The sequence below is a fragment of the Schistocerca nitens genome, chromosome 1 (genome assembly GCF_023898315.1).
Source record: "Schistocerca nitens isolate TAMUIC-IGC-003100 chromosome 1, iqSchNite1.1, whole genome shotgun sequence".
NCBI classification, from domain to species: domain Eukaryota; kingdom Metazoa; phylum Arthropoda; class Insecta; order Orthoptera; family Acrididae; genus Schistocerca; species Schistocerca nitens.
Window position 1 is genome coordinate 552,786,420 of NC_064614.1, and position 19,877 is coordinate 552,806,296.

At 44.3% G+C, this 19,877-nt stretch overlaps 1 protein-coding gene across 1 annotated transcript in view; it reads left to right on the top strand.

The window, feature by feature from the left end:
- Positions 1-19,877, top strand: part of LOC126259994 (uncharacterized) — a gene marked incomplete at its 3' end in the record, with an annotated part of 110,245 nt that overhangs the window by 54,603 nt on the left and 35,765 nt on the right. Inside the window, exons 3-5 of the mRNA XM_049957170.1 lie at positions 3,326-3,415; positions 3,474-3,721; positions 18,515-18,588. Of these exons, the coding sequence (XP_049813127.1) occupies positions 3,326-3,415; positions 3,474-3,721; positions 18,515-18,588 (412 nt within the window). The remainder of the gene's footprint in view (positions 1-3,325; positions 3,416-3,473; positions 3,722-18,514; positions 18,589-19,877) is intronic.

Sequence of the window (19,877 nt, forward strand, 5' to 3'; positions counted from 1 at the left end):
GTAAACAGTTACTGTTCTAAACCATTGCAGTGTGACAGGAAGAAACTGAAACTTCTTGTATATCGAGATAACTTTGTTTCCTCCATCCACGATATGCGTTACATGATTCCCCGCAATATCTATGTACAGCCATATCCAGTAGTAATTACAACAAGTGGCTCTGCTTGTAATGTGCATAACCTTCTAAGTTAATTTCGCCCTAACTGCGGTTAGTTGCCCCATGCGTCCTGTAGTGTCATCTTGGACCTACCCGACAGCAAAGCCTTCACATTAATAATAGTGTACCCGCCAGAATGTTGAATCCAAATATGCATGCATTGTTTTGTACAGGTGCCGCATGTCAGTTTGTTGCATGGAGTTCAATGCCTATTGCATGTGGTCGGTCAATACACAGACAGTTAATGCTGTTTTGGGATGATGCTGGAGTTATGGTCCGATGATATCCATTATGTGCTCTACTGGAGACATATCTGATGATGGAAGAGGTCAAGGCAACATGTCGACACTTGGTAGAGCATGTTGGGTTACAACAGTGGCCGGCCGAAGTGGCCGAGCGGTTCTAGGCGCTACAGTCTGGAACCGCGCAACCGCTACGGTCGCAGGTTCGAATCCTGCCTCGGGCATGGATGTGTGCGATGTCCTTAGGTTAGTTAGGTTTAAGTAGTTCTAAGTTCTAGGGGACTGATGACCTCAGAACTTAAGTCCCATAGTGCTCAGAGCCATTTGAACCATTTGAACATGTCAGCCACGCACAGCAGTCTCAGCAGCACTGAGTGTCTCAAGCCCTTGGAAAACTTTCATAATAGGTCAATGCAGAGTAAACTATCGCACGAACATGAACGACGAGCTCCGGCGTAAAACGATGCTCGATATGTGGAACTTTCTAAAACTGCCGCATGCTTCTCAGTCTGTGCTAGTTCATTAGTGTCAACTGCAAAGTGGCAAGTGGCAAGTGGTTTTAGAGATCCTGTGGTAACTGTAGCTTAGGCACCAGACGTCGATCAGGTGTGCTGGCTAGATTCTCTGGAGTGGGGTACGCCACGTTGGCTCGGAACGTAATGTTGTGGCACTGTGCAGGTCGTGTAGCGTTCCGGCCAGCTGGGAGCCACCGCTGATTTATGCGGGCCGTGACGCGGTAATAAGCGAGCTCTGGTGGCCAGATTTATCGCCGGATCGTCGCGGCAGAGGGTCTCCGATCAGAGCGCGGACGAGGCGCCGACGCGCCGACAGTGTAATTGTAAGGCTGAGTTACGCCCCGTGCTGCGGGCCCCGCCGAGGTGCGGCCACAAAGATGTCACTGTCACCGCCTCCCCCTCCCTCTCACACGGCTGCTGTTACGTATCGCCCATAAATAAGATGTGATCCGTTAGGTCTCCAGCACTGACAGCCTCACATGTACTCTCCCGGCTCATAATACAAAGTATCATTGTTAGTGGGTACACTGGTCTCCATAAACCGAGAAAGCATTACAAATGTGACCGTAACACGAACAATAGCGAGTTGAATGTGATAAAATACAGCCGCTTTGTATAACACATTTCTTTCTTTCTTTCTTTCTCGGGCCATTGTCCCGCTCCAACGCGGGGTAGGCTTTGTTATTATGGATTTGGCAGTGTTAATGGCAGAAGGGTAGCCGGATTCCCTTTCTGCCGCCACCCCGAACCCCCCGGGACGGAAGAAGTGTACCCCAGCTGTCTGCGTCTAGTGTAAGTCATGAAATGGTGCGAACGTTTTCAAATGTCTGTGAGTCGTGGAACTGAGGCGGAACTTGGGGACCAGTCCGGTATTCACCAAGCGGGATGTGGAAAACCGCCTAAAAACCACATCCAGGGTGGCCGCCATACCGGCCCGCGTCGTTAATCCCCGGGTGGATTCGATCCTCTCCGAGTCTAGGAAGCAGCGCCTTAGCGCTCTCGGCTACCCTGGAGGGTCCACTATGTATAACACATGTGGTAACACAATTAAAACACAAAAACATACAGTTTAGATTTGACATTGGAACATGTGACTAATGCGCACCTATTTACAATATGTACAACACAAAGAAATTATACATATCGTTAGTATCACTGGTTGCCTCTGTTTAACACTCTCTACGACTGAAATGGGCACGTGACCTTCGGCAGTGGCACAGTAGTAGAGCGTTGCATAGTCTGACGAAGCCCGATACCTTCTTCATCATGCCGATGGGAATGAGCGAATCGTTTGTCTTCCAGGGGAACAGCTCCTTGACACCTGTATTGCGGGGTGCAGACACGCTGGCGGCGGCTCCGTTATGCTCTGGGGAACATTCATGTGGGCTTCCATGGGTCCAGTGGCTCTTGTACAAGCCACCATGACGGCCAAGGACCATCGTAAGCTGGTTGCAGACTACGTAAATCCCTCCACGACAACCATGTTTCGAGATGGCAGCGGCATTGTTCAACAAGATAATGCGCCATGTCACAAGGCCAGAAGTGATGGAGTGGTTCGAGGAACACAGTGGCGAATTCCGGTGCATCACCCCCTTCCCCACCCCGGAATTAACGGGAATCAAGTGTGTGCAGATGTGATGCCAACTACCTCCAGTGACCTACCAAGGTCCCATTGCTTCCATGGCAAGCCACTGTTATCCATGCCAAAGGTGGAAAAATGTGTTTGAAATCTTATGGGACTTTACAACTAAGGTCATCAGTCCCTGAGCTTACGCACTACTTAACCTAAATTATCCTATGGACAAAGACACACACCCATGGTCGAGAGAGGACTCGAACCTCCACCGGGACCAGCCGCACAGTCCACGACTGCAGCGCCTTAGACCGCATCGCCAAAGGTGGACATACCGACTACAAGGTAGCCGGTCATCGTATTCTGGCTGATGAGTGTCGCCGCTTTATGACACCCTTACGGCCTTACCAAACGAATCATTGCGTGCACCAAGGCTAGAGGGGGTGCAACTTCGTAGTTGTTGTTTGATTGCAATAACATCACATATCTTCTCAATCCATGAAATTTCATTTCGTCTCCTCTTCCTTTCCGGGAGATTATCTTTCCTTGTCGAGCAGTGTAGTGGTCGAAGCGGCGTCTGCATTGATAAAAGGTCAATTCAATACTAGCTAACGAACCGTATCAGTTACACGTCTATTAACTGCCGCCTTAAATCTTGACGCCGGAGTAGCTGGTACGGGTTTGCAACTGCTTCTGTCAAGCGCTAGTGGTCGCAACCGCACAGCGTAACTGCCGGCGGTGCGCGGCGCTGCCTTGTATGGAACAGCGGCGGTGACACGGCGCGGCGGACTTTTGTCCTGTCAGCGTAAACCGGCGCGGCGTTTCCCGCTATCGGCAGCGGCAGCCGGTCGCAGCAGGAAGCGAGAAGCCCGGCAGGCTCGGCGAGGGGAGTCGGTCCGCGCCGCGGCGCGCCGCGCGTCCTTGCTGGGTCAGTGTGGCTCGCGGTCAGGGACCCGTTACGTCGGCCGGGAATGTTAATGACGCAGGAGCGGAGCTGCGCCCGCAGCCGCGTCCGCCGGCGACACCTCCGGCTCCAGCTCCAGCTCCAGACTCGCCTGCCCAAAGCGCAGCCGCGTGGCCCGCCTCGCACCGCGCCGTGGCGGCGCCCTGTCTGGGGCGGCCGACATTACCTCCGTCGCCGCGGTTACGAAATCACTCGTAATTCACCGCCGCACAGATGCAGCTGCGGCTGCGACTCCAGCAAACCGGTTAACAAAACCTCCTGCATCAGCAGGTCTTCACTAAACGTCGTGACAGGTTAAAATTTAATAGTGTTTCCACACTCACGTTTTTCTCATTAGCCTTTTACAACCTTACCTAACCAGTGTTGGACTGTGGTTTGTAAACTGGGTTTGTTTATCACACAAAATATAATTTAAAACAATTATCTGCCCTAAGCAGTTTTTATTTTCTCCCACGACGCGTTTCGAGGGCTTACACCGTCTTCTTTACAGACGAATGGAAAAACTGGTAGAAGCGGACCACGGGGAAGATCAATTTGGATTCCGTAGAAATATTGGAACACGTGAGGCAATACTGACCTTACGACTCACCTTGGAAGAAAGATTAAGGAAAGGCAAACCGACGTTCCTAGCATTTGTAGACCTAGAGAAAGCTTGTGACAATGTTGACTGGAATACTCTCTTTCAAAGGGGAAGCAGTGGTTGGGAAGGGAGTGAGACAGGCTTGTAGTCTCTCCACAAAGATATTCAATCTGTATATTGAGCAAGCAGTAAAGGAAACAAAAGACAAATTCGGAGTAGGTATTAAAATCCATGGAGAAGAAATAAAAACTTTGAGGTTCGCCGATGACATTGTAATTCTGTCAGGGACGGCAAAGGACTTGGAAGAGCAGTTGAAGGGAATGGATAGTGTCTTGAAAGGAGGATATAAGATGAACATCAACAAAAGCAAAACGAGGATAATGGGATGTAGTCGAATTTGGTAATGTTGAGGGAATTAGATTAGGAAATGAGACACTTAAAGTAGTAAAGGAGTTTTGCTATTTGGTGAGCAAAATAACTGATCATGGCCGAAGTAGAGAGGATATCAAATGTAGACTGGCAATGGCAAGAAAAACGTTTCTGAAGAAGACAAATTTGTTAACATCGAGTATAGATTTAAGTGTCAGGAAGTCCTTTTTGAAAGTATTCGTATGGAGTGTAACCATGTATGAAAGTGAAACGTGGACGATAAATAGTTTGCACAAGAAGAGAATAGAAGCTTTCGAAATGTGGTGCTACAGAAGAATGCTGAAGATTAGATGGGTAGTTCAAATAACAAATGAGGAGGAATTGAATAGAATTGGGGAGAAGAGGAGCTTGTGGCACAACTTGACTAGAAGAAGGGATCGGTTGGTAGGACATGTTCTGAGGCATCAAGGGAACACCAATTTAGTATTGGAGGGCAGCGTGGAGGGTAAAAATCGTAGAGGGAGACCAAGAGATGAATACACTAAGCAGATTCAGAAGGATGTAGGTTGCAGTAGGTACTGGGAGATGAAGAAGCTTGCACAGGATAGAGTAGCATGGAGAGCTGCATCAAACCAGTCTCGGGACTGAAGACCAGAACAACAACACCGTCTTCTTCAATTTGTAGCGTTGCTCTTGGGGGGCGAAAAGAAAAAGAATTGTTATTTTGAATTTTTTGAAAAATATCGAAAAAGTGAATATTTCGGTGGGCCACTTGGCAACAGAATCAGGGATTGATTACACTATTATAATAACATACGTTGAGCATTAAGTACCTGAATTAGAGCAGCAGATTGATTTATTTGAGATCGTTCGGAAGAAACATTATCATTTCCGGGCATTTTTATAGTCGCGATGTAGTCATACCCGGAACAACACTAACGGACCAGAAGATTTATATACTTTAAAAGAAATGCAACACTACACAATTAAAAAATGAGTTGGTTCAGAAATATAGGAAAACGATAATGTTCCTTCTGCCTCATGCTGCGTTCAGCCCATCAGCGTGATCGTAATTTCCGGTGATGAACTAACACAAAATAATTATCATTCATGTAATTGAGGAGATGGAAATCATCAAGGTTAATTTACGAAAATAAGCACACTTATCTTTAACACACTTTTTTTAAATCCTACGTACCTTTTCATATTAAATTACAATATATGGCCATTGTGGTTAAATACTTTATACATAACAGTCAAAATGTCCTCTTGATGCTGTCTGTTCGTAATCAATTACAAGAAACTACATGTTTTCTGATTGGGAAAATAACAATTAGCATATTCACTCAATATTTCCACATATAATATAAAATACCGACGCGGAACGCAGCAACTCCGCGTCCGCCTTTCATGGAATACAAACAGTAAAAGGTGAGGCCCCCAATGCCTCATTTGTCTTGAAACAACAGAATTCTTTTTTATATCATTAATCGATACACGTACATAAAGATTTACAAGCACCGCGCAATAACGGCAAAGATAAAGAATAATAGATTCTGTTGCTGCTATGTGATGATTCGTTTCTTTTACTTTACAATTGTTCGATAACTTTAGGCCATCAGGCGTTTACTATTGAGCGTATATTAATGTTTGTGAGGCGAAAATTACTAATATTACAAATTGGATCAGTGAGTTACATTACAGTTTTGCTTGCTGGATGTAGTCGGTTTTCTGTTTTGAATTTTATTTCGCTGCGTATAAGGTGAAATCAGCACTTCTTAACGTGATATTGCGCTAAAATTACAAAATTTTATGTGGCTTACAATGTCTTCTAGCAGAAATTTCTGCAATTGTACAATCTCTGGACTGTTTATATCGTCGTTCCATGTTTGTGTGGCATCTAATGATGAAAATGTACGATGATAAAAATTCTTCTGTATGCTCTACCTCTTCATCGTATAAAATGATTTAATTATAAACTCTTAAACCAACATTTCGACTGTAATATAAATGCCTTCCTCAGGGCAAGAGCCTTACCCTCAGGAAGGCCGTCGTAATACGGTCCAAATATCGGTTTTACAGTTTATTTTTAAAGTATTTTATACAACGACGTGGACCAGCACCAAGGAGAATCTGAATCATCATGCCTCCGGCCGCTGAAGTCTACGTACTTATGAAAATGTATATTTATGACGAACCTCATGGTTCTTCTTGCTGGAAGATATTGTAAGTAGCTTTATTATTGTTTAAAATTTGTAACAGTTGTGCCATATTGCGTTAACAAGTGCTGATTATACCTTATTTGTAGCAAAATAAAATTAGAACTAGAAAATTGGCTACATCCAGCCAACCAAATGTAACTTAACCCACTCATCCATCTGAAGCTGAGGGTGTAAGTCTCGAAACACGCTGTGAGAAAAAATGACAAGTAACTGAGAGAGATAATTGTTTTATATTCTGTTAAAAGTTGGAAGCAGGGAGTGGCGAGGCGCCCCCCTCCCTCCCCCTCCTTCTCCACCCACCGAGAGCGCATACACAGAGGGTGTGCAATAACGGAGCGGAAAAGAAAACCAGCAAAGAAAGACGGTTTCAGAACTAACCGGGGAGATACGTGAGTTCTCCTACCCGTCATGTTGCTATCTGCTGGCCACGAGCAGAACCCTTCCCTCGGCCCGCAACTACAGACGCCCGCTTTCGTCACAGTATCATTTCTACAGTGGCATTTCGTCCAAGAAGCATCAAACAGAAATGACTACAACTGAACAGAAGTCTATCGCTGACATGGATTAAGTGACAACAGTGCGCTTGGCTAAAACAGCACCTGAGAATGGAACACTGAACAAAGGAGTACTTGCTGCTACTTTGCTGCAGAACTGTAGGATCTCAAAGTCAGACCACAGGTTGACGAATTTTGCATATTTCTGCGAGAGTGAACAAAGTAAGCAATACACATGGAGGGGTTGTGCAATTTCCTCTAATGCCAGTACCTTTGCTGTACCCAAATTCGTTTGTTACAAACTGCTGTATAAAGAAAAAAAGTCAATAATAATCCTTCTGTGGCTGATTAAAAGGTTTACGGCAGTTGTTAGACGTTGTGCCAGTCTAAGTTGAAGCCTCTTGTAAACAAACGTATCCTCTTTCATTGGTCTTTGGCTGCATTGCTCAACCATCTGAAGTCGAAAGATCATTGGCAATAAGCTTTACTTATGTACTGGATAACTTGTTGTTACTCCAGCGCGAATGAAACCCTGGCATATGGTACAGCATCGAAAGTCTTAAGTGTCTTTAGTAATCACCGTGCTAAATGTTTAATCCATGTATTTCTCGTGCTAAGACTTAGAGGGCAGTTGGTTTAGCTGTCACTTACTTAAAAATTACAAAATTTGCTAAAACTCTTAAGAAAAAATTGCAGAAAGTAGCTTTAGAGGAGCAGCTGGGAGGGTGGTGGAGGGGGGGGGGGGGTAGGAGGCGCAGATTTGACGATTCTCCCCGTGGTGCAAGGTCATATAAGAACGGCTATGGCTGTACGACACTAGAGACTCCCCTCTTGGCTTTCAGGGGGATAAAGGCACTAGGAACACAAATGTGTCGTTGCAATCGACAACGGAAGATACATTTATCGAAAACTCAAGACACGTTCAATAGGATTTGTCGATGTGAAAAAAGGCGGTAAAAATGTAAAATGCTGCAATAGGTTTTGTCGACCTTAAAAAAGGTGTTAAAAATGTAAAATGCTGGAAAATGACTGAAATTCTGAGAAAAATAGGAGAAAGCTTTACGGATAGACGGATAATAATATATAATATCTATAAGAACCAATAGGAACTGTAAGACTGGAAGACCAGGAGAAAAAGTGCTCGGATGAAAGATAAGGATGCTATCGTTCACTCCTACTTTTTAGTCTATATATCGAAAAAGCAATGAAGGAAATAAAGTAAGATTGAAGTGTGGAATTAAAATTCTGAGAGAAAGGATTTCAATGATACAATTAGCTGAGATATGACAATCCTGGCGGCGCGGAGTGCCCGCCTGGTCTAGGGCTACTTGTCACTGTTCGCGCGGCTCCCCCCGTCGGAGGTTCGAGTCCTCCCCCGGGCATGTGTGCGTTTGTTGTCCTTAGCGTAAGTTAGTTTAAGTTAGCTCAATTAGTGTGTAAGTCTAGGGACCGATGACCTCAGCAGTCTGGTCCCATAGTACCTTACCACAAATTTCTAAAAAGAAGTGACTATCCTGAGTGACAGCGAAGAAGAATTACAGAACATGATGAGTGGAATGAGTAGTTTAATTAGTACAGAATATAGACTGAGAGCAAACCGAAGAAAGACGAAGATAATGAGGACTAACAGAAATGAAATTAGCGGTAAACTTGACAACGAAATTGGGGACCACGAAATAGGTGAAGTTAAGGACTTCTACTACATCGGCCACAAAATAACACATCACGATCGGAGGAATGATGACATAAAAGAAAACTAGCAAAAGTAAATAGTGCCTACGGCCTCGTCGCAATGGTAACACCGGTTCTCGTCAGGTGACCGAAGTTAAGCGCTCTCCGGTTTGGTTAGTACCCTGATGGGTGACCGTCCGGGTGTGCGGAGTGCTGACGGTAAGCGAACTGCACTCAGCCCTTGTGAGGCCGATTGAGGAGCCATCTGACTGAGAGGTAGCGGCTCCGGTCACAAAATCTGGCAACGGTCGGGAGAGCGGTGTGCTGACCATATGCCATTTCCTATCCCAACGGCTGAGGATGATACGGCGATTGGTCGGTACCATTGGGCCTTCCCACGTATGTTCGAATGCTATAGGGTCATGTTGAAAATTACGTGGACTGATAAGAAATGAGGTGGTTCACCGGAGAATCAGCGAAGAAAGGAATATGTGAAAAACACTTACGAGAAGAAGCGATGAGATGACACGACATGGGTTAAGGCATCAGGGAATAACTTTCATGATTCTGGAGGAACTTTAGAGGATAAAAACTGTAGGGGAAGATAAAGACTGGAATACATTCAAGAAATAATTAAGGGCGTAGGATGCAAGTGCTATTCTGAGATAAAGAGGTTGATATAAGAGAGGAATTCCTGGCGTGCAGCATTAAAACAGTCAGAAGACTGATGATTAAAAAATTATCTCAAACCGTGCTTCTCAGTAATTTGGTACTCAGTTTGGAGTGTAGACAAGAACAATGGGGCTTCTATTTGGTTCCAGGAATCGAGACTTTATTTTCATTCCTGTTTGCTTCAAACAATTACTGTCCATCTTAGATTTTCTCCATAGTCACAGTATTTGGAAGTCAGCGGCTACAGATTTCAGAGCGCTGTTAAGCACAAAACATTTGTAAATTATCAGCGTAATCGTCGTCAGGTTAGTGCGTAGCAACTTTAGTAATGCCTATTTTACTTTTATTGATTTCCCATGTGTATTGACAAGTATAAATGTTAACTAACAAAAATTGAACCATTTTTTAAACAAAAATGACATGCGTTTAATTTTTAATTATGGTCAAATGAAAATAAATTAAAGTTTGATGCAGAAATGCGTAATGTCTTATCGTTATATGAAAAAAAATTACATAAATTGATAACTCTGATGAATCCGTAGAGATAAAAAAGTATTTTATTTTTCATTTGATTTGATTTATGGGAGGGTTGTCCAGATTAGTAAGTTCCGATAGGTCGCGAAATGAAAACCACAGTGAAAACTAGAAAGTTTTATTTGTAACAGTTAGGTACACCTCCCATCTACTTCTCTACATTGTCGCCGCTCCAACTTAGGGTTTTGTCGTAGTGTTGTATCAACTTTCCAATATCCTCGTCATAGAAAGCAGCCGCCTGTGCTTTCAGCCAGTTATTTGCACTGGTCTGCAGCTCGTTGTCTCTGGAAAATTTTGTCTTCATAGCCAGCGGTTCTTGTGGGCAGAGATGAGACTCATGGGGAGCCAATTACAGACTGTATTGTGGATGATCTAACACTTCTTATCGCAAATGCTGCAGGGGCGTCTTCATTGTCCCTGCAGTGTGCGGCCCAGAATTGGCATGAAGAAGGAACTGCTCGACAGTTGTGTAACGTGGGCTGCATGCGAAATCTCTAACCAGGCCCTCATACTATTCCGTACGCATCTTTACGTGCTAACTGTTCACTCAGAACTGAAAAGAGCGATCGACGGGCACACTAGAGACACTGCCTAACAGATCTGTGCAAAGCTTTACCGGATTTTCCCAGTGGTTTCCATTTCGCGACCGATCGGAACTTACTTTCTGGCCAAGCCTCGTATCGTGTTGAAACTCATGGTCGTTGATATGGAATCTTGTTATAATCATTCTTACCAGTTTACGTCATATTTTGATGTGAGACGAATGTCAGAAATTTTAGACACGCGCGGAAAGACGACCGAGCTGTGCTGAGCAAGCGAGGCAGCCGCCCGCCGTCGGGTGTGTGCCGAGCTGACGTGAGGCCCCGTCGTCGAGAGGGAACGCCTAAGGTTGCCGGTGGCGCTGCCTATGCCACCTGCCAGCCGCCAGCCGCCAGCCGCGCCAGTGTCCTGTTTACGCGGCGGTCGCCCACGCGTGGGTCACACGCGTCGTGGGAAGGAGTCGGAGCGTACCGCTGCGAGGAGTCACGCCGGGTCCTTGCCAAATATTGGTTTATGTCTCCGCTAGGAGGCTACACGGACACTTCTCCACGGCCCAGTGGTTCAGTGGGTCAGCGGCGGGGCCACAGATTCCGGATCCGAGTCGCTGTAAGAGAGACAAGGCTTACGTTTTGTAAAGCCAAACGATCTGACGATGCTACGTTTGCAGTTGGCACTTGATATGTTGATAATTCGCTACGTAAGCTTACAATGTGTCCCTGTACTGCTCACGTAATTGGTACATCCGCTGCGTAAGAGGGCATATGGCAGTGATCCAGCCTTTCTTCTCTGTTGTTCATCCTATTTATCGGCGGAACGAGGAAAGACTTATAAAACGGATTAAAATTCATTGTAAAATGACGTTAGTGATAAGGTTGATGACTTTGCTCTCCTCTGTGTAAGTGGGAAGAATTACAGAACCCATTAATTGGGATGAACAGACTATTGTGCATAAAATATGGAGTAAGGGCAAACCAATGCAACACAAAAAGGGGAAGACAGAGATTGGAATATATAGAACAAATAACTGAGGATGTTGGATGTAGGTGCTGCTGTGAGAGAAAGAGATAGACACGAAATTGTGTCGCCTCGCATAAAAACGGTCGGTGAAGCTGTGTCAAAGAAAAGGTCTTATTTGTTATAGTGTGATTTACCTAGTCCTATGTTAGACTAGTTCCATTACTTTACGTTCTTCAGCATGTGAATTCAGAACGTTTCCTAGTAATTCCAATTTTTTATCACTGTTTTATGTTCCGATAGTCACAACGGACCTTCCCTCTGTGAGCCATGTTACCTTTGTTCTTTGTGTGTACGTATTTGAAAATCTTAATTAGTCCTAACACCTGTAACAGTACTGAGGCTCTGATAAACCAAACCGGATCACAATAATCACGTCAAAAATGGTAACCGTCTTCAATTACGCAGCGAACTACTGGATGTGCAACTCTACCAACAGGACTGCGTTGCAGAGAAGCATAACGCTTCAACATCTTCCTGCGCTTAACTCCTATTTTGTGCGATATGAGTACACTGATTTATTATCAACTATCAGAGCATCAGACGTCCGCCCCGATAGCTGAGTGGTCAACGTGACGGATTGCCGTCCTACGGGCCCGGGTTCGATTCCCGGCTGGGTCAGGGCTTTTCACCGCTCAGGGACTTAGTGTTGCGCTGTCTTCATCATCATTTCATCCCCATCCAGCGCGCAGGTCGCGCAATGTGGCGTCAAATATAATAAGACGTGCACCAAAGCGGCCGGACCTGCCCCGCAAGGGACCTCCCGGCCAATGACGCCAAACGCTCATTTCCATTTTCCATAGCATCAGACAATATATTTCTTTCTGCAAACGCTTAATCAGTATCACAGAACATTAATTTCCGCCTAACAATTTTTTCCAGCTGAAAGACGTTCCTTTTCAATTGACGCAATCGTCTTCCTTCATTTCTTTTTGAAGATCGCTCTCAAACACAAAAATCATTATAATTATATTGCTTTACCGTGTTCTGAATGTCGTTCGCACTGTCGTTAGTTTTTATTTACAATTCTCATGTCCGTCAATTCGGGTGCAACGACTCATAAGAATTTCTCCTTATTTTTATTTTTCGAATACTTAGCGGCATAGCCTTAGTAAACGTCACGATTTTCGTTAGTGACACTTATTAATAATCACCTGGGATGGAACAGAATGGAGAGGAAAGATGATCTCGTTATCCGGTTTTCAGTAGTTTACTTATACTCGTTTTAGATATAAAACAAATCGAATTACAACTTTTATTAAGCAGAAACAAAATAAAAGGAATGTGACTAATGTAATTAGGGTGCATCCATGTGCTCAGGCAGTGCATATTCTACGTGTGTGCAACCATAGTATCATAGTATAGTTTTCTGCGTTCGCACAGACTAAACTTCGTGCTGGTATCTTTATTTGCAATATTTATTCCAAGTTACGACACCATACGACTAACTGATTATTACTTTTTAAATATTTAATTCCGTGTGTATTCAATCAGGATTTATTGTACATAGAAATTACGTGTGAATTTTCATTGTTCATACCGCGAGTTACGTTATTATTTTCCAGTTGCATGTGACCAATACCTTGACGCTGTCGGAGCACTGTGAAAATTTTCACAGCTACACATTAAAAAAGAATTCGCGTCAAAGGACTGACGGTACTAGACAACTCTGTAGCTGAAGACTTCACTTCACCTGCTGCAGCTAACAAACCTCTTTATGTTTTAATAACTGGTAATACTATTGTTTTTTTGTCATCAGTCTACTGACTGGTTTGATGCGGCCCGCCACGAATTCCTTTCCTGTGCTAACCTCTTCATCTCAGAGTAGCACTTGCAACCTACGTCCTCAATTATTTGCTTGACGTATTCCAATCTCTGTCTTCCTCTACAGTTTTTGCCCTCTACAGCTCCCTCTAGTACCATGGAAGTCATTCCCTCATGTCTTAGCGGATGTTCTATCATCCTGTCCCTTCTCCTTATCAGTGTTTTCCACATATTCCTTTCCTCTCCGATTCTGCGTAGAACCTCCTCATTCCTTATCTTATCAGTCCACCTAATTTTCAACATTCGTCTATAGCACCACATCTCAAATGCTTCGATTCTCTTCTGTTCCGGTTTTCCCACAGTCCATGTTTCACTACCATACAATGTTGTACTCCAGACGTACATCCTCAGAAATTTCTTCCTCAAATTAAGGCCGGTATTTTATATCGGTAGACTTCTCTTGGCCAAAAATGCCTCTTTTGCCATAGTGAGTCTGCTTTTGATGTCCTCCTTGCTCCGTCCGTCATTATTTTACTGCCTAGGTAGCAGAATTCCTTAACTTCATTGACTTCGTGACCATCAATCCTGATGTTAAGTTTCTCGCTGTTCTCATTTCTACTACTTCTCATTACCTTCGTCTTTCTCCGATTTACTCTCAAACCATACTGTGTACTTATTAGACTGTTCATTCCGTTCAGCAGATCATTTAATTCTTCTTCACTTTCACTCAGGATAGCAATGTCATCAGCGAATCGTATCATTGATATCCTTTAACCTTGTATTTTAATTCCACTCCTGAAACTTTCTTTTATTTCCATCATTGCTTCCTCGATGTACAGATTGAAGAGTAGGGGCGAAAGGCTACAGCCTTGTCTTACACCCTTCTTAATACGAGCACTTCGTTCTTGATCGTCCACTCTTATTATTCCCTCTTGGTTGTTGTACGTATTGTATATGACCCGTCTCTCCCTATAGCTTACCCCTACTTTTTTCAGAATCTCGAACAGCTTGCACCATTTTATATTGTCGAACGCCTTTTCCAGGTCGACAAATCCTATGAAAGTGTCTGATGTGCAAGACTAGAGGTATAATGTAACTTCCGCATGACGCGTCGCTACCACGTAACATAGCTCGATGAAACTTGGACCATACATAGAAAGAAGTGGTACAATATAGTGCAGAGAGTAACTGAAAGAAATAGGCAATGAAACTAAAAGAAATTACACTTTTACTCTAAGACAATAATTATGCTGAAGTTACTGCGATTTACGATGGTCCGCTGAAGTTACTGCGATTTACGATGGTCCTCCGTTCACTACAAACGGCTGGACATGTTTCTTAACAGGATCTGTGATCGTCACGGACAGCAGTGCATCCACGGCATCGTGCTCCCGCATTACGTGTTCCCACCTGTCGCCATATGAGGGTACGTCGAGCACTGTCGAGCTTGATTATGTAATGTCTCGCGAACCATGAAAAACTGTGCTGACTTCAGTGTAATCATTGTCTTTCAGTTACACTATCATTTTTCTTCGTCTCTTCGCGTATTTCTTTCAGCTACCTTTCTACGCGTGATTCTTGTTTCGTTCTAGCTTTGTTGCTTGACAATGGCACGACATGTGTAAATTACTTTCGTCCTCAAGTTTTGCACAGCAGTGTAGTATAGAAACGAGTAGTTTGGGCAGAGGGTTGATTACGCTTGCTGTATACATTGAAGAAACATTATTAGGATGGAAGATTTAACTCGTTTTCAGATTGCGACCACACATATTTGCAGTAAATAATTTAGAATGCAAGTAACTCTTGCAGTTTGATTAGCATTAACTGTCGATTAAGGTTTCTGGTATCTCCGTTCTAGTTTCGGATATTCCGTTGTTAACTGATTACTGTTCTAGCCATGACTGTTATTGCAAGAGAATAGAAAGTGTGTTTATTGCATCCATGTTCCGAAACTTTACCCATGCAACATGTGAGCAACTATACTAAGGGTTTGTTGTGCTCTTACATCCTTAACTGCGTGCTGGCGTGTTTATTTGGAAGTTTCATTTTAAGCTACGACGCCATTGGATCAGCTGAATTGCTACTTACCAAATGTTTAATTCCTTGGCTATCAGGATTTATTATACGCAAATCTTATCTCGAGACCACGTATTATTATATTCCAAGTCTATGTGAACGATACCCGGGTGCTGTTGCAGCGCTGTGAAATGTTCTACAGTTACACATTAAAAATAACTCACATTAATGGATTCTCAGCAACTCTATAATTGAACGCATTAGTGACGTTACTTCACCTGCTGCAGCTAAGGACCCTCGTGATGTTTTAAAAAATGATAATACTGCTATAGAAACAAGAATCTACCGTGGACTAAAAATTATCACAGTACCAGAAGTTTAATTTCGTTTTATATTAGTACAGATTTCAACGACGACGTTAAATGGTATTAAAAATAAAATTGGTGAATCCGTGCTTTTGGATCGTCGGTGATGTAAATAAGAAAAATACGATCAGACGTAAAACTTATTGTCTATGTTGAGGTCGTTCAAGATGGACCACCTCCTCACGTGGATAACAGCGGGGAATGAAGCGGACGTGATGCATTTAAGAGCCCACCAAAACGTTCCAGTGAAATGATTTACTTACACCACAGGGAACCTAAACCGTGGTGATTGCACTTAAATTTTATCCCTACTCCTCCTGAATAACATCTAGTATCGTAACAGCGCTATTCAAGAGTCCAGTAAACTATGTAATAGGGTTCTTGGAATAGTTCACAAAGTGTTAAGTGGCTGAAGTGTGGTAATCTGGGACTACTGCGGCTCGTCGGGGAGTCCCCGGCCCCTATATCAGCCTACTTATTGTAACTGTCATCAGCGCAGCACGCGATCTGGCCAGCAGGTGAGAGGCCATGTCGGAGAAATTAACTGGAAGCTTTCAATTGGAACTCTGGGGAGTTTGCTTGCGTTACTTGCCGTCAGGACACGTGGAACATCTCTCTGTGTTAAAGGTTCGCAGGATCGAAAGAGGAGGCGACGACGAGTTATGCCTTTAAAACAATTTTCAGTCGTTAGAGTTCCTTGATTGCGTGTGCTTCGTACTCATTGCTTGCATAACAGAGATAAATTTTCTTTGCACTTTTTTTTTTCAATAAGAAACCGTGCTTATTAACTTCGTAAAAGCTTACATGTGTATTAGTGAGAAAGATAGAGTTATGTAAATTTACTCACAACATCGGGGTGTTGAGTGACGTAGAAAGCGTGCAGAGTTTAATAATGATTACCGAATCAAGTCATTCTCTAAATGAGGGAAACGACCAGAGATAAAATTACACCATATTCTTATTTTTTTCTCCATATATTTAACGTACAAAAACGCGGACCACTTGGAAGAGAATCAAGACGAATTGTGGCCGGCGTATTTTGTAATTGGTTTTCTTCGTTCCGTGCGAAAACTAGATTTTTACTTCTTTGATTCCTTGTACGAAGACAGCGTCGGCTATTTGAGATATCCACCCATTAATAAGGTCATATTTTTTTCAGCCATATACCAGGCCCTCTTAAGATTGGAACGAAGGGGTTACATAATTCGGAATGTATGGGAAGGCATTACCAGTTCCGAAATTTGTTTCAGGCCCAAGAAAACCTTCCAAAACCTTGATCGAAACTGAGGGATTGCATCTATTTTTAATTGGTTCCTGGAATAATGTTTCTCAGCCAAAAATATAAATTCCTAGTTTGTCTAATTGTATCAGTTAGCGTACGAACTTGTGGATCTAAAGTCGATGTCTTGTTCATCATTAATGGAGTGTACCTAGTCTTTTACCATGAAAAACGTTTCAGCCATCTTAAAATGAAATATTATAATCACGAACCATATCACTGAAGGCCATCAATGTGGAACTCTATCGACGCAAATTGGTTGAAGAAATAGTGAAGTTTCAATACTATAATTTCCCTGTCTGATTTACAGCTTAAGCTGTTTTTCAGTCATTTTCACTAATCATCTACAAACAATTGTGTTTTTGGGGGTGATAGACTAATCAGCGGAAAGATGTGAATGTTCCACAACGAAATAAAATAAAATGCGGTGGTCCCAATACTAACAAAAGTTAAAGAAATTGAGTAATAAAAGAATGCAGTGATAGCAGTACAGATGCGCTGAAAGTGTTTGGGTTAAGGGTTGGCAGCAGACATCGAACGAACTCAGAGATGCGCTGCTAAGGATCGTAAGATGTCGCTACTGCTCATCTCAACTCAGATAAACCGCTAGCCATGAAGACAAAGTTTTGGCACAGACGACGAGGAATGAACACGAGGTTGCCTCCTGTGACGAGGGTGTTGGGAAGTTGGTACAACGCTACGACCGATGTCTAAGTCGGAGCGGCGAGTATATATAGAGGAGTAGCTGGAAGGTGTAGCCAACTGTTGCAAATAACACAGTTTTGATTTTTGATATGGTTTCCTCAGTTTCCGAATAGCCTTCGTACTTATAGCCGGCTTGTAAAGTATACAGGTTCAACTCCGCTTCAGGACAAGTCGCAGCATCTTGTACCCACATCACTTGGCCCCGACTCTACAGCCGGAACGGCTGACATTGACCCACCTACCACGCTAGCAATAATATAGCTGATTTTTGTCGCTCGGATGTTTGTGTTGTGCATGCGGATTGTGTACTTTTCTCTTATCTCGGCCCTCGTCGGTCTTGCAGCGGATTCCTCGAGGAACCATCATGGTAGATAAAGAGTAGAACTTGCGTTGTTCGAAAACATCTTGAACTTTTTGCTGCACACGGCTATTTAAGAGCAGAAAACTAAAGATTGTTGTTGAAAATGAAACGTGTGTTTTCAGGGTGCCCGCTGCGTGGACGACTCGGAGGGTTCTGAAGGCGGCGGACGGCAGCCCGCCGCGGACGGCGGAGAGGCTGCGGAGGCGGCGTCGTCGGCGCAGGACCGCGGCGGCGGAGCGGGGGCGGGCGCCGGCGCCGGGGGCTCGCTGAGCGCCGCCGAGGAGCGCGACCGCGTGGGCGGCGACCAGCTGGCGCTGGAGGCGGGGCCGGGAGCGGGGGCGGCTCGCAAGCCGCCCTACTACGGGCCGCACCTACCGCCGCCACCGCCTCCGCCCCCGCACTTCTACCACGGGCCGCCCCCGCCACCCCTCGACGCGCTAGATAAGCTGTACGCTGCTGCGCCCGTCCCCGACGCAGCTTGGCCCGCACCCATGCCTGACATGCCCAAGATCATCTCACTCGACGTCAAGTGCGAGCGCGACCTCATGAAGGTAGGCGTTGTCTGCAAAAGAGGTTACTTGCAAAATACTGTCACACAATAGAGGTGATTTTAAGACATACGTGAAAAATAACATTAGGTAATGACCACAAGGTTCAGTGTAAGCTGTGGCAGGATCACACCAACTGTGCCTGAAACTACTAAAGATTCAATGACCAACCGAGAACCGGTCACTGAGCTCTTGGATTTGTAGACATAGATCTGACACTGATTTGTTCTTATTGAAATGTGGATTATAAGTTTTGTTCTATCTTCGTAAGCAAATGACAATGTAAATCCTTGTGTTTAAATTATAGTACTGCGCGGACATGCAAATATACGACGTTTCGTGTCTGTGTCACACAAGGAGACCTTATGCACTGCTCTGCCCTCTTCGATTTTGCTGCTAAGTGCCTGGACACGAATTTTTTTGAAGCGGTATGACACTCGTCCCCGAATTACACCGATTCTGAAGATTCCCGAGCGCTGTTATGTACTGAAAATTTCGAAAATTTTGGCAGAACCGTCAATAGTTGCGTGCTAGTCTTGTAATGGTGCGAGGTTTTTCATTCATTTTTTCGATAGACGCAGTTTTTTGAGTTTCACGACGTTGCCCGGGTATGTACTTTCTCCAATTGTATTAGTCCATCATCTCCTTCCCCCTCCGTCCACCTCCTGCCACCACCCCCTGGCCATCTTCTCCAGCAACCCACCCACCTTCTCTCCACCTCCACCTGCTCCTCTCTCCCTGCCTACCAGCTACTCCCCCACGTCTCCATCTGCTCTTTCCTCCTTTCAGCTACTCCCCCATGTCTCCATCTGCTCTTTCCTCCTCTAAGACCATCTCCTCGTTCCCTCCACCTCGAAATCACTCCTCTAAGATCATCTCCTCCTCCCTCCAATCACTGACCGTCTATTGCTCCCTCTCTCTCCTCCCTTGCTGTCCATTTCTCCTCCTTGTCTCTCAGTCCATCTCCTCCAGCCCCTCACTCTGTCACTCCTCGTTTCTTTTTGTAACCTTCTCCCCCTCTCTTTGTTCATCTCCTCCTCCTCCATTTCTCTATTTCTCCCTTGCCTTTTTTCTCCGTTTCTCTCTCCCTTCCCCATATCTGTGCCAATATCCTCATTCCCCTTCTCCGTCTGTCCATCTCTGCCTCCCCTTCTCTCTCTACGATATCACCCCCACCATAATACGAGTTTGCTGTTTCTTATTCCGACAGTATTTCTTTCTTGATAGTAATTAATATGTGTACCAAATTTGCTTCAAATCGATTCTGGTATTTCAAAGTAGCATTTTATAAG